A 14,135-nucleotide genomic window follows, 5' to 3' on the forward strand; every position below is an offset into this window, starting at 1 on the left:
AGGAACAAATACTTAGAGCTACAACTCCGTCTGCAGACCCTGTCATCGTCTTTGCTTTTCCTTCCTGATGATTTGAAAATGTTTTCAAAACATGTATCAGGGAAGATCCCAACATGCTCTATTACCAAATCCCCTTCCCAGAAGGACACAGGCCACTCTGCTAAACCAGCTTCCCGGACATTCATTTTTGTCTTGTAAATCTTCAGGTTACACTGCAGCAGTGTAATGATCCTCTCAAAGGGTGTGGGAAGTTTAAACATCAAAAATAAATTACCTGGACACTTCCTTCCCCATCCGATCGAACAAATATTCTACGATGGTTTTCTCTGTATGATACTCACTTTGGATTATATAATTCTGATATTCCACTGAAGGAAAGCACTCCTTTCCCAATACTTGTTAGATTTTTTTTGAGCTTTTCTATTTAAAACTTTCAAATACTCCAGCAGGATTCTTTGTTCTCAAGAGTATCACAAAAGAAGTTGTAACTTTGTCTCAGCAATAAATTGCGAAGCAGGATATTATCATATACATTTCTTCCTTGTCAGATTGCACTAAACAGGTTCTACCAAAAGGAAAAGGGGGTGAGTACCTAATGCTCTCATTTAGAAACATATATTCAAGATGTTTACACTTTAATGAGGTGACTTTATAAGCTTAGATGGGGGACAGACTTAGATGGGGACAGAAGGAAGAAGAGGAATCCATGATTTATTTTAGGTCTCTAATCCTCAGGCAGGATTTTCCTATCTGGAGTACACTGAATATAGATTAAAAAAGGAGGAAACATCCCAGGAGTATCGCAAACATCACTGCACTTCTCACAGACCGAGCCTGGTTAAAATACCAGCACAGCACAGTTGTTCTTCAGTTGCTTTGGATATTGTCATTAAGGTGCAAGTCTGATCAATAGTATGACAATTGGTATGAACCATGACAAGTGCACCGCTCCAAAAGTAGCTCTGCATTCTCAGTAAAAAATCCGACAGATGGGGCAAGGATAGAAGTCTAAGGTCTTCTACTTTCCCACTTGTTTTTAAATAATGAATTGCATTTACAGATAGAGGCGCCAGTGTAAAACCAATCTCAGCTCAGCAGCCTGTTCAGTCGCCTTCTTCTCACCTCTCCCAAACAAGCACACACTTTCCTTAGCCAAAGCTGTCCAGGTGTTTCCACTCAGAGCCACAGCTAACAGGGCTAATGGCAATAAAACACGTAGATTATATATGTAAATACAGAGCTGCTGAGTACGGAAATCTGTGATTGATTCCCCCTTCACGCAGTTGAGGATAACTAAGCCCACTCTAAGAACAGAGAGGGAGAGTGCTCTCTTGGGAAAGAGATTCCCATTTCTTCTAGCAGCAACAAGTTCCCAAACAGCAGTTTCTTGTTTGGAAGTAACAGGAGTGATTGAAAGCACTAGCATTGATGCTACAGATATTCACACTTTGCACACTGACTCGGGACTGATTCCCCTTTTCTCCTTTCCTCCATAAAACAGTCTGTCTGCAACACAGTTCAACAGTGGGACATACGGGGATCTGGTTCTGGGGCCAGCTCCCTTCCCACTTCACAATCTTCCAGCAAACAAACAAATATATATATATATAATTATATATATACACATACGCACGCATCACACACACACCCCCCCGCACGCACGCACACAAATAGGACAGAAAGGAAAGGGGGGAATAACTGGAAAAGGAGAATTCCACAATCCAGTGGTTCATCCTAGATTTCTGTCCTGCCGAGCAGTGTTCCATGTCCCAAACTCCAAAGTGCATGGCTTCTTCAGTCCTCCCAGCCTCCTCCCACCAAGACTGTGCGTGTCTGTTCGGGGAAGAATCAACACGGCTGTTCCCCTGTTTCTTCTAGGCTGGAGCTTTAATTTGATGTGGCAGTGATGGGTTTATCCAGTTCAAGATCAAGGCTGGTACTACTCGGGTGCAAGCTGCTATAGCACGATTTGCAGACTCTGCTGGGTTCAAAGAGCTGTTGACTCGGAACTGGCACCTTCTGGTTACAGCAACTGGAGCAAAACACATTTCCACAATTCCTTTGATCAGGAACAGGGGAGAAAGGAAAAAAAATATTAGCAGCAGTTTGATGATGTTACCCAAGTTCTAAAATTACACTATTCATAGGTGTTGTGAAGGGGTCACCCTGAACACTGCACTTATTACTCCCTAAATAACGGACTGCATGCAAAGATGATCTTCCTGCCCCAGTCTGTACGTTGTGTTACTCTCTTCTAAAACTCAAGCAGAGTTTTAGGGTACGGACACCAGAAGGGCATAAAAAGCAAACTCCGACACAGAATTACAGTTCATTAAACCTCTCTACAGCAACTGCCCATCTGCACAGCATTGGCTTGTGTCAAACTGGAGGGAACTTACCCCTCAGTGAAACTGGGCTACGCTATCTCCCATGAACTATATGGGAGCTCAGGCACGGTGCCAGTCAGTGTTGTCGCTGCTAGCTTGTGGGCATATGGCTGAAAGAGAGACAGCAAACAAGGAGCCTTCCTCCATGAGGAATCCATACTCAGATGTGGGGAATTGTGTGTTCTAGTCCCTGTTCATTTTTCAAGCTTTGCATTAAAGAAATATTGGATACTGCAGTCCTGGGAGAAGGTAAAAGTCTCTGTTCCTTTGCTCTTCTAAAAGCCTGTGTCAGTAACTATCAGTACAGAGACATTTTCTTCTGTTTCTTTCAAGTGAACTGTTGGAAGGTTTAAGCATGGGACAGATGATGAAAAAAAACCAGTTTTGGTAGATGCAATCCTTCTGTTGCCCCAACAATACAGTCCCTTTTGCAGTGTTCCCAGCAGTCCCACACTTCTGCATAGAGTAAATAGAGTCAACAAGGATCATGCAAAGCCATGAGATGGGCAGCCAGGTTCATGCTTAGAAATGTCAATAATGCTGCGGCAGGGTGAGCAGTCTCATACGCATTCTTGTCAGATATCAGTTGGTGGAGGCCCGCTGGCACATGCACCTCACAGGAGCCAAGGATAAGATTTAAATCTTGAAAATAACTGTTCTCTTCTTGCAGCCTCCCTCAAAACCTGCTGCTGATCAAGCTAGCCTGATGAGCACTGCAGCGCCCTGTCCTCCAAAACTCATCAATTTTTATGAAGAGCTCAGAACAGCACTTCAGGGACCTGAATTTTTCAAGTTTACCTCCATGCCTGATGCCCTTTTCATTAACTCTTTGGCATCAGGATTTTGTACCATTATCATTTTATGCTGGAAAAGCTTTGCTACTGCCAAGAGGCTGACAGAAAATTCTGCCTACATCCAGCAGCTTTGATTAATCCTTCATTGCCAAGAGACAAGATTTCCAGATGCTGGTCACTGATGGAGAGAGAATCAGCAAAGAGAAATTCCATTTCTCACTTCAGTGGGCTAATTTTCTCAGCTGTGCACAGCAACTCCTGGTTTCAAAGCTATACACCTAGCACTAAGAGAGTCACAACAGCTAGCCTTTTTGCAGTGGTTTTGAAGTCTTCTTAAGGACTCTGTTAGAAATTACTATCAGAAAAAACAGCAGGAGTGAAAACAGTTCAATGAGGTGTTATATAGAAAAGCCCTGCAGAAAAGCGGTTCAGTCATCCCACATCTCTGCTGCTGAAAGAACGATTATCCAGCAGAAACTTACTGTTGACAGATGAGGTCAAAAAACAACCCGAGAAATTAAAACAAATACTTGTTTGTTGTAGCTCACCAGCTTGCTAACACATGCCTGTTTTCCTTCTTGTTTTATTGCTGTTTTATTGTGATAGAGAGCAGCGTTTGATAACTGTTCTCCCACTAGCTTCGGAAAGCTCTGAACAACTCAATTCCTTCTGTCCTGGTGGACCTCTGCTTCACTTGAGAAATTAAAAATAGAGATGCTAAAACACAATGGAAAAGTGACCTTTCTCCTCTGAGAAAGGAGGCAGCCTCCCTCTGTTAGAATCATGATTTCTTACTAAATCATGGCTGTCTATCCATCTTTCGTAATACTAACCCTCTATCAGCTTTGCACTGCCTGTTACTGCCACAGTATTTTCACTCCTACAAATTAGTGGTGATTTTTTGTCAACACGCTGCACAGCTGTACTAGAATTGTTTGATAACACATGGACTTCTCCCACAATCAAGGCAAAAAGGGTAAGAATCAAAAATAAAAGCATCATGGCTAAACTTGAAGGCTAATCTCTTTTCAGTTAGAAGTGAAGCATTCTCTGTTACTCAAATGATTTACTGATGGTGAGTGTTAGCGTAATCCACATCACAGTTTAAGCTACCAAAAGCCAAGTCCTAAATGCCTTTTAGTAGAGGCCTGTTTAGAGTCATTTAAATCTAAACACCCAACAGATTGTGCTGTCCACCCACAACTCATTGCTAGTGATTTCTAGGCAAGTGAAAAACAAAGAGGGGGAACAAGTTAGTTTGGAGAAGTTATCGAGAAAATGCAGACAGACAACAGAGGCTGTTGTAAATGCTCACCAGATTTGATCAACACGTTCAATGTCCCTGCAAGGAGGGGAGAAAGAGCTCAGAGGGGAACTAGCAAAAGAAGCAAATAGTGGCAATGAAGGAAGCTGGATATTTTTATTCTGCTCAAGGCCTTAGAGTATGTGGTTTTCAACTCATTTTCACTCTCAGATAAGGTGGTGAGCGGACTTCAACCGGTCACTGGGCTTTATGGAAACGTAAACTATAAAAAGGTTTGCTTTTCTTGTTATGTAGGACACTATTCCTTTTTGGTCTCTATCATAAAAAAATCATGGCTTAATAAGGAGAACCTATTGAACCCAGGTTAGACATTTGAAAGACAAAGAAACAAAGACACTTAAGGGAAATTTGCAACAAAACTTGAAACCCTTAAACAATTTAACTGCTCATGGTGTTGGAGCTATCCCTGCACACTAGTTCTCCAGGGTCTGGGCCTAGAAAATATAAATACAGATGCTAAATGCCAGCATAGGGAAGCAAGGAGGCAGGGTGACAATGCTGAATGGGATACACTTCACAATGGATAACTAAATAAACAAACCCACTAGAAAAAGGACCAAAGAAAACATCATCTTAACTCTTCCAAAATCCTTCAGATATATATTGTACACTTAATAATTATATTTTTCATTTGAAGCCATAAGACATAAATAAATTTGCACAAACACACTGGACATGACACTTGGAAAAATCAAAACCATTCAACTTCTGTTTATTCTTCCCGGGGTTTGTTTATCTTTACAAGATGACTAAATGGAACAAAATATAAAATGGACAGAAACTAAGAAAGTTCCTTTTATTGCCTACAACTTCAAAAAGCAATAGAGCATCAAAATGGGATAACTGCCATTTACCTAAATGATAATTCTTTTAATCATTTTGTGATGTCCAGAATTCAGGAATAAGGTTTTCTTTGAAAATGTAACTTCAAAATCATATTCTCTGTCTTAAACTAGAACATGATCTCATCAAAAGGCAATTACCACCTGCCCTTCATTAAGCTCCTGCTACCAGCATTATCTATTGTGGCCTCTATGAGTGAAATATTTTGCAAAGAATAATCTAGTAACTTTTATTTCATGTAGGTGTCTCTTTCAGATTCTCTTACAAAAGTAATTTAATGAAAAGGGAAGAATGGTTAGAGAAGAAAAGCAGCAGTTTTTCAACCAGTAATAGAAAAAAAGATGCTATTCATATATTTGCAGTATTGAATGCAAAGTAGACAAGCCAGTATTTTTATTATTTCCACTGACTTTAAAAGCTGTGTTTGTAAACAGCAAACTGCCTCCAAATTCACTTTGAGGGGAAAAGGCTGGATATGTTTAGGCCAGGGTGGAGCAGACACCAAATATGGCTTTTGAAATATATAATCTGAATGCACTGAAACATAACAGGAGAAACTGTTCCATTTTCCCAAAGCTCTTGGTTCCTTTATTTGCTTCAGGAGCATAGATGGTCCTCCTACTCTGAAAGTCTTAGTTTGACATCCATCCTTGACAAAGGAACTATATGTCAAAAGAAAACCCTTTGCTAGTTTAAAAGCAGGAGCAGTGACAATTCAAGCCCTGACCTCGCCTCCCTGTTAGCTGATAGCACCTTCTGTCCTCTATCAATACACCAGTTACCTGCAGTGGTGCTTCCTGCTGGCAAGCCAGAACGTACTGTCACAGCCGTAGCAGTGTGCAGCGAGGTGGTCTGGAAGCCATCGTGTCACCTGGGAGAAATAAAAGACAAAGACATGTTGATCGAGGAGAGATCACTTGATTAGAAACGAAACCATCTCATTTGAGCTCACAAAGTCAAAGCAAAGCGGCATGAGGATAGTGTTTGTTCTATTTTAAGAGCACAAATGCAGTGTTGCAATGGTGAAAGAGGAGAGAGAAACCTTCCCCTTGAAAACTGAAACTAATCTCCCCTCAGACAAACAGAAACAAAGTCATAAAGCCCAGTTCCCTGCTTGCTTTCTGTCTTGCAAAAATATCCAAGAATATTTACAAAGCATGTGTCAGTGTAAGGCTCCTTTAGCTATTCATCCCTGCCACAGTTCTCCAAAGAGAGTTCAGACAGTTGATAGCAGAGGGTTCATAGGCACAGGTACTGATATTCAAAGTATGTGAGAGAAGCGAACGCAAGGGAGGGTTCACGGGAACTGCCATATGACCAAAGGAAGTAGTATAATTTGAATTATGAATATCCCATCCTACCGGAAGGAAAGAACAATGGATTTACAGGGATTTAGTCTGTACCTCTGTGTCCTGTTTATCCACCTGTTCCCAGCTGGCTTCAGAGAAAATCTCTGTGCTGCAGCGAGACAAGCAGTTCTGATCCAGATTGCTTTCCGAGTCGGGTATAGAAGTCTGTTGGCAAACAAACACAGCTGAACAGAACTATCCCATATTCCTACTTCCGTGCAAATAAAACTGGACAGTCGTGAGGGGGAATGAAAAGGGTATCTCCTGCTAGGAAAGAGCAGACTATGTTTATCGTGGAAGGCCTTATGTCATAACCACTAACCTCTGTACAATACACGTGGCGGCAAAGGCAAGAAATCCATTCTGGAAGGAACTACGAATGCCACATGTTGAAGCAGTTTGTGCGGTGGTGAACTGCAAGGAAACAGGTCTTTCCTTGACCCTCTGATGACAGCATGGTGGATGGTGGAATGGATTTAAAATCTGTGTGTTATCATGAAGTTCTAGCAAGATACTGGGTGATTAACAGTGGGAATCTAAAAACTACTCTCTGTGGCTCCAATTTCAGAGTCTCATTTCCTTCCCAAGGTTGTTTCACTTTCAAAACTAATACCAGTAACCCATACATCCTGTCGTCTGCACAAGTTCTAAAAAGATACCAGCCAAAAATCACACGTGGAAAACTAAGAATTTGAGCCATTTCCATAGATAGTTTTTGGGGGAATAATGCATCCTCAGTATAGTCTAGCCAGGTAGAACTGTATTTTAACTGACCTAAATAAAACTCAGCCAGCCCTTAAATACGTGAAAGGATCAAGAATTCTTTCTATGTCTGCTAGTGCCTCGGGAGTTATGGAAGAAAACCCGGTTTCTCCCAAGTGGAGGCAGAAATAGAAGATAAAGATCAGATCCTTTAAAGCAGTGGAATTTTCTAAAGGACACAGTGATCTCACGCCTAGCCCTACACTACAATTTGTGAAGGCCCTTAAAAAATGGAAGTATAATAAATTAAGCCAAAGCACCACATTTCTCTGAGGAATTCAAGCTCCTGCAGTGAGAGAAGTCGCACCGAATTTCAATGATGCCCAGCTGAAATGGATGCACAGGACGAGCACTTAGCAAATGTTAGTATTGTCTCCTCTAACTCGAACAGCCAAGAAGCCCCTCAATCTCTCTCTCAACCAGTGTACCTGGGACTATTCAGCACGTCTGCCACTTCTAACCAAATCAGGAGAAACATAAACAAAAGTTGGAAACCTCTTATAAATATATCATTTTTTTCAAATTTGCAGGCATATAGAACACATTATAATGTGCATGTAGGAAAAGGAAATTTGGGGTAAGCATCAGGCCAACCTCGGGACCTACAGGCCAATGCTGTGTTTGCTGTTCTGACATATAGGTAGATGCAAACTCTGAAGAATTCTCCTAAGTCTCCTCACCTTTCCCTTCATGTCCCTCTCCTATGCCTACCTGTTTCCTCTTCTTCTCTTTTACTTAAAAATGCTGGGCCTTTGGAAAAACGAGTTTTGCAGCAATCCACATAACTGCTTTGTGGTCAAAGGCCTCTAAAGGACAAGAGACTCTCCTACTTGTTTTCTGAATCAGTGTTACATCCAAGCAACAGTATAAGGCCAGCAACTGTACTTCTCTTGAAATTTTGTTCTTATTTATTAGTCGAAAGAAGAGGAGAAATTAGGCAAAAATAGGTAAGAGAGAAGCATTTAGGCCAAATTAAAAATTCATCCAACAGGAGACATAGAGAAAACTTGCTAGCTGTTGAGATTTTGTACTTGGAATTAAACTTACTTCATTTTAAATTTTTAAATTTTTAAATTTCTTTTGCAGCCACAACTACACAAGTCATTTAATCATGCTATAGAAAGCATACTGTATTTGAACCTCGCCTCAAACTTAATCTCTGCTTTGACAACTTCCAAGGTAGGAAAAGCACAAAGATGGTTTAAAAGACTGTTAAAATTCTTCCTTTGTAAAAAAAACAAACAAAAGAAACCCATGTTGACATAGGCTGTCACAAAAGCTCTTAAGTTACCCCAGCTAACAAGCCCTGAGCAGGCCATCTATCTGCCAAGGGGATGGCTTGAACCTGATGATCTGAGCTAACAGAGCAGCCACTGCTACGTCTTTCTTTCCCTGAGTGCACAAAGCACCAAAAGATCGGTCCCATCTTCTTGTCCCACTAAATGACATATTCACATCTTCAGAAAAGTATCTTTACCCTTGCATGAATACAACAATGAAACAAGTGTTTTTGGACACCCTCATTGGCCTTACTTCACAAGACATCCAAGTATGTGCAAGTTCACTGCAAAACATATATCTTAAAATAAACCTTTGCTGCATCAATGGTCAAACTGAAATACAGTGAAAATATCAGTCATCACTAATTGCCATTCGCCATGTATTCAGTCAGCTGCTTGCCATTTTCAGAATAACCTTGAGACTTTTATAAAACCTGGTATGCACCAAAAATCACTACCTGACCAATGAACTAAGAGCTGCCATTATAGTGAGGTCCAGAACCTGACTAATGGCCCACTGTTTTTAGCAGTGGTCCAGTTATCCTGTCACTTACCACTTCATCTCCATAATCACCATTGAGACGCAAGGAGCTATTCAGGAACTGGCTCTCCAACCGGCTTTTCAACTCTTGCACCTGTTTCTTCAAGGTCTCCACTTCCTGCTGATGGCCAGTTTCTATCTGGCGCAGGCGCTGCTGGATTATATCAGTGTAGACAGGCATCCCGTCATCATCCAGGTGACTTCTGGTAGGTTGGTCTGGGCTGCTGGCTGTCTGCTGCTTCCCAAGGTGACTAGACATCCATTTTTGGTGCAAGTTCCTCAAGTGAAACTGAGCAGAACTACAGCTAGCTGTAGAGACCTGCCGACTCAGAGAAGCTTTGATCCTACTGTCCTCTCCATTCACACAATGTCCGTTTGTTGCAGGATATTTCTGGGGAACTCTAAACCCCACAGGCTTCTCTGTCACCTTGTTCTCAGGCTCCAGCTCTCCATTACACACAATCTCATCTTTACATTCAGCTAAAGGCAAGGCACAAGGGGAAGGCATCGGGATGTGTGTGTTGCTGCTACTAGAAGTCCTATTTACTTTTGTTCCCAGTTTTTGAAGTTCTAGCATGCCTTCCCCCTCTGGCCTATTTTCAACAGTTCGAGAAAGTTCATCAGCACTGTTGTCGATCAGATGAGGTCTATGGCAAAGACCCTTAGGAATCAGCTCTTGCTTTGTTTCACTCTCTGTTAAGGTTTCAGTAGAACTTTCAATGTTGGATGTTCTTGCCTCGTGTTGGATTGTGAGAGCTAATGGAAGGCTGGCCTGTGGTGTATTATACAGACCCTCTGTTTCTCCTTGAAGCTTGCTAACACCTTCCTCCATGTTCTTTTGAGCATCTCTATTTACAAAACTCTCCAAAGGAACAGTCTGTAGTCCTTTCACCTGAGGTAACTTCTGGATAGCATTACTGAGATCAGTATGCTCATCCTGTTGTCCTTTAAGATCAGAAGCACCTTGTGAAACTGGATGTGGATTGGACACAGGATTGTTCATTACAATACCTTTATCCATCTCAGTCTTTTCACAGACGTCACTGACATATCCATGCAGATTTTCAGTTCTGTTCTCCTTATCCAGGGCAATCTCATCCTCTTTACCTACTGTCTCTAGGCTACCCCTTAAGTGCTCCTCCAGAGCAACATCATCTTTAGTGGCCTCTTGCAAAATGTTCTCCATCTGTCCCTCTGCCACGCCAGCTGCAACAGAAAGTTCTGCTCCAACTGGAGCCCTGCCTTGTTTGCTCAGGCTGTCTCCATCAAACGGATCATCCCCTGGGTTACCAAGGCTGCTCAGCTCCAGAGACCTACGGTGCTCTTGCCACTTTTCATTTAGGCTGGGATCGCTGCTACGTCGATTAGTTGTAGGCATGTTACTATCACAGGCTGTCGTCAGATTGTCAAACGATCTTGTCTTTGGTAACCTGTAAAGGTAAAAATAATCAGAATCCAAAGTTTGGGTATTTTTTTTTAAATATTTAGTTACCATGGTTTAAAAACTCCCCCCCCAATTAGGGCAGTAACAATCTGCTAACTAGTGGAGTTTTGTAAAGTATTATCTAGGAGCACATTTTGACTTTCTGTAGTACAAAGCTACTTCAGTACTTTCTTTGTTTGCCATCAAGAAAATATGTTCAACCAGACTTCAAACATTCCCAGAATAATCCCTTTACCACAAAGCACAAATGCTTATACGCTGGTCACACCTCCCATTTAGTATGTACTCAGAATCATCTTACAAAAAAGCAAAGCAAAGAAATAGGTACGCAACACAGAAGGAAAAGTCATGTACAGAATAAGTTCAAGATAACCAAATGAATGCCTATACCCCACAAGAATATAAAGAGTTACAACGCTATGTAATATCCAGAACTTAATTCTGCTTGCTAATCTTTTTTTCTGTTTTAATGCGTTTGTTACACTAGGACCTCTGAAACGTACAGCTTTCAAGACTGAAACAATGAAAGAACGCTTTTTGGTAAGTCAAACACTCCCGCAAATAAGCTTGTAAAAAATAGCCCCCTCCCACAATGAGTATTCTCCTCTTTATATCCCACAATATTCTTTGTTGATCTTACTTTACAGGACTGGATTTCTGGGCTCTAGGCTCACCTGCCCAGAGGCTGATCTTCAGGGCTAGAGCCTGGAACAGGGTATGGGGCACAAGTGTCATCAGCAGGTGTAGAGGGGGAAGAACATGGCAGGTAAACAGCACTCCAGAGCATTAGATTACGCACATGGCACACTGGATACAGCACCTGAGAGAGGAGAACACAAAGAACATTAAGAAATTTTAACCGCTCACTCTCAGAATGTAAAAGGTTGTTCAAATCTGACTGCGGTATTCTCGGCTTATTATTCAGCTATGCAGCTGGGAGGCCTTGCTAGATCTCTAAATAAGCCATGGCAGTTTTAATCAGTTACACTTGGATATATAATTATCTTTTCTTTCAGAGAAGGAGGCTGAGGCATAACAATGCTGGCTTTCAGCTTCTCATGAACGACTTACTGCAATGTGTTCTGTGCGAATCTACACCTTAACAACACCTCTGAGCAATTTAAACTGCTGAAGAATTCAGTGGCCCATTGTTACTGCAGAGATTTCCTTGTACTTTGAATTATACCATGCCATATGAGAGCTGAACTAATAACCTCTTTCTACAGGCTCCAATTCATCAAAGCTAACACAGCTTTTAATGGAAGCACTCGTATGTGAAAAATTAAGCACATGCAGAAATACTTGCTGAACAGGCAGAATGGTCTCAAAAGGGATTCCTTGAGTATTGAATAAGCTTTCTGTTTCACTTTAAAAACACCTTGGGTCACTATATTCCACTGTTTTCCCAGACATCTTTCTTGTGGAAAAGCAGAGGACAGGAGAGAAACAGCCAGATGAGCAGAGGGAGGGAATCTGGAATGTCTTGGTCTGATGGATGTTGCTGTTAAATTACTATGTTTTTATAACAGATGTGGCTACATCACAGAGGCACCTTATAAACACTGAAGTAAAACCATGAAGAAATGAATACAAGATAGGAAATTAACCAAACTCCTACATACAGACAAATTGTCCAAATTGGCTTAGTGTAGTACAGTGTAGTATTTACTGAGAACAGAGGCCAAGTCACTGAGACTGCATCTATTTTGCAGGATACAACATGTAAGGGCAGCCCCAAGGACAGAACAGCTATCGGTCTACACCGCTTCCTTTGAGGAGCACTCTCTAAGCTCCTCTTGGGCAAACTTGCTGGTATTCTCAGGGAAAACTTAGATGTAGCCACAGCTTTAAAGGTTCCCACAAGCTGTATTTATCTGCAATGTGTCTCAGGCTTCCAGCTATCACATCTACCTTATGATGACAGTGTCAGGTTGAAAAGGCTTGAAGGGCTCTGATGTAGCCTGCTGCAATGACAAATGGGATTTGCACACAGTCTGAGTGTAGGCTGCATGTATGCTCTCCAGAGGAGACAGACAAGGATACAGGGCTGATGTGAACAGAAAATTAATCTTGTTATTTTTATGAAAAATGTAAATATAAACTCTTACTAAGCCAGGTTTTAATTTTATTCTAAGGGACAATTAAAACCCACATTTATCATATGCAAAAGCATAGCATAGTCCTTACAGTTAGGTTTATAGTAGCTGGTACCTTTATAAACAAAAAGTGTTTAAATAATTTAAAAAAGTCTTTGCTGTCCTAATCATAGTGACATTCAATGACTGACTGTCTGTTCACATAGCATGCTCACCACTGCATCATGCCATGCCCATCATATCGCATCTCCATCTGAATGCCTTACATGCCCTTTTATCAAATACCCATGGAAAAATAACTGTAAGCCCCTTCCCAGAAGCTTCACTGAGCTATTACTGTGGAGCCAAGCCGAAAATGTGAAAGTATTAAGAGAAACACAGATATGCTAAATAACCTCAGTTACATTTTCTGTTTAGATTTGACATTAATACAGACAAAGTGTCTAGGTTTGTAGGCAATTTTATGACATTCCTCTGACACAGCTCAGTTCTCTAGAAAGGTCTATTTGACAAACACAAAAAATGTTTTTTGTTACAAAAAATAAAGCAAAATATTTAGTTACACAAAATATGTTTCTAGCATAGAGATATTCCTGAGGTTGCATTTGATATTCCGCAGAAGTCCACAGCAAATAATGTTATGTGAATATTTTAGTCTCACAGCTTTGCGTTGTGGAGTGTATACCATAGATTAAGCTTGAGTGAGTAAAACATAAGATTCAATAGACTGTTCGACAGTAAATACTGATGAGAAGAGCTGAGGCATTTTCAGAAAAATGTACTCTCTCTGCACTGTATTCATGATGACAGTGAAGCAGTATGTTTTCCCACTGCTACAGCTTGGGTATTTTCTTAACGTACATGTTTCTGAGAATATTATACCTGGGAGCCCCTAAAGGTACTCTCCTGACATGGTGTGGAATAAAGGATACATACAGATTCAGATTGAGAAGAGTAGAGCAGGTTTTTGAAGGCTTTATTTGCTGCCCGCAGCAAAGACCAGACAGAACAGGTCCGTTCCTGCGTGTGTTTTTCTCCTCTCTCTTTCGCATTGTTGCACAGGAATGTACCAAAGAGGCAAGAGTAGGTGTGCTGCACCAATTTGACCTGCACAGACCAACACAAATACAGTTATATGGCAGAAGATAGCAGCTTATGTAAGAATTAACATTCAGGCTTAAGAAGCAATGAATCTTTCCTTTACAAGGCAATATACCCCTTTTCTGAAGAGTGATACATGAATATACTTAGCATTTTTATATGCCTTCTTAGAAACTTAATTGCAAAAGAATTCAAGCATAATGGAATCATTTAG

General features: G+C 41.1%; 1 protein-coding gene across 17 annotated transcripts in view; it reads right to left on the reverse strand.

The window, feature by feature from the left end:
* Positions 1 to 681: 681 nt before the first annotated feature.
* MTMR3 (myotubularin related protein 3) overlaps positions 682 to 14,135 on the reverse strand; it is an 83,126-nt gene continuing 69,672 nt past the window's right edge. For 14 of the 17 annotated variants that reach the window (XM_064522404.1, XM_064522412.1, XM_064522411.1 and 11 more), the window contains 7 exons: positions 13,757 to 13,927; positions 11,399 to 11,544; positions 9,294 to 10,710; positions 6,752 to 6,862; positions 6,131 to 6,219; positions 4,497 to 4,523; positions 682 to 2,059 (listed from right to left, as the gene is read on the reverse strand). In XM_064522404.1, coding sequence (XP_064378474.1) covers positions 1,888 to 2,059; positions 4,497 to 4,523; positions 6,131 to 6,219; positions 6,752 to 6,862; positions 9,294 to 10,710; positions 11,399 to 11,544; positions 13,757 to 13,927 — 2,133 coding nt within the window. In that variant the 3' untranslated portion in view covers positions 682 to 1,887. The remainder of the gene's footprint in view (positions 2,060 to 4,496; positions 4,524 to 6,130; positions 6,220 to 6,751; positions 6,863 to 9,293; positions 10,711 to 11,398; positions 11,545 to 13,756; positions 13,928 to 14,135) is intronic. The other 3 variants (XM_064522418.1, XM_064522417.1, XM_064522419.1) reach the window with 3 other exon arrangements.

The sequence above is a fragment of the Dromaius novaehollandiae genome, chromosome 17 (genome assembly GCF_036370855.1).
Source record: "Dromaius novaehollandiae isolate bDroNov1 chromosome 17, bDroNov1.hap1, whole genome shotgun sequence".
In the NCBI taxonomy this organism is placed as follows: domain Eukaryota; kingdom Metazoa; phylum Chordata; class Aves; order Casuariiformes; family Dromaiidae; genus Dromaius; species Dromaius novaehollandiae.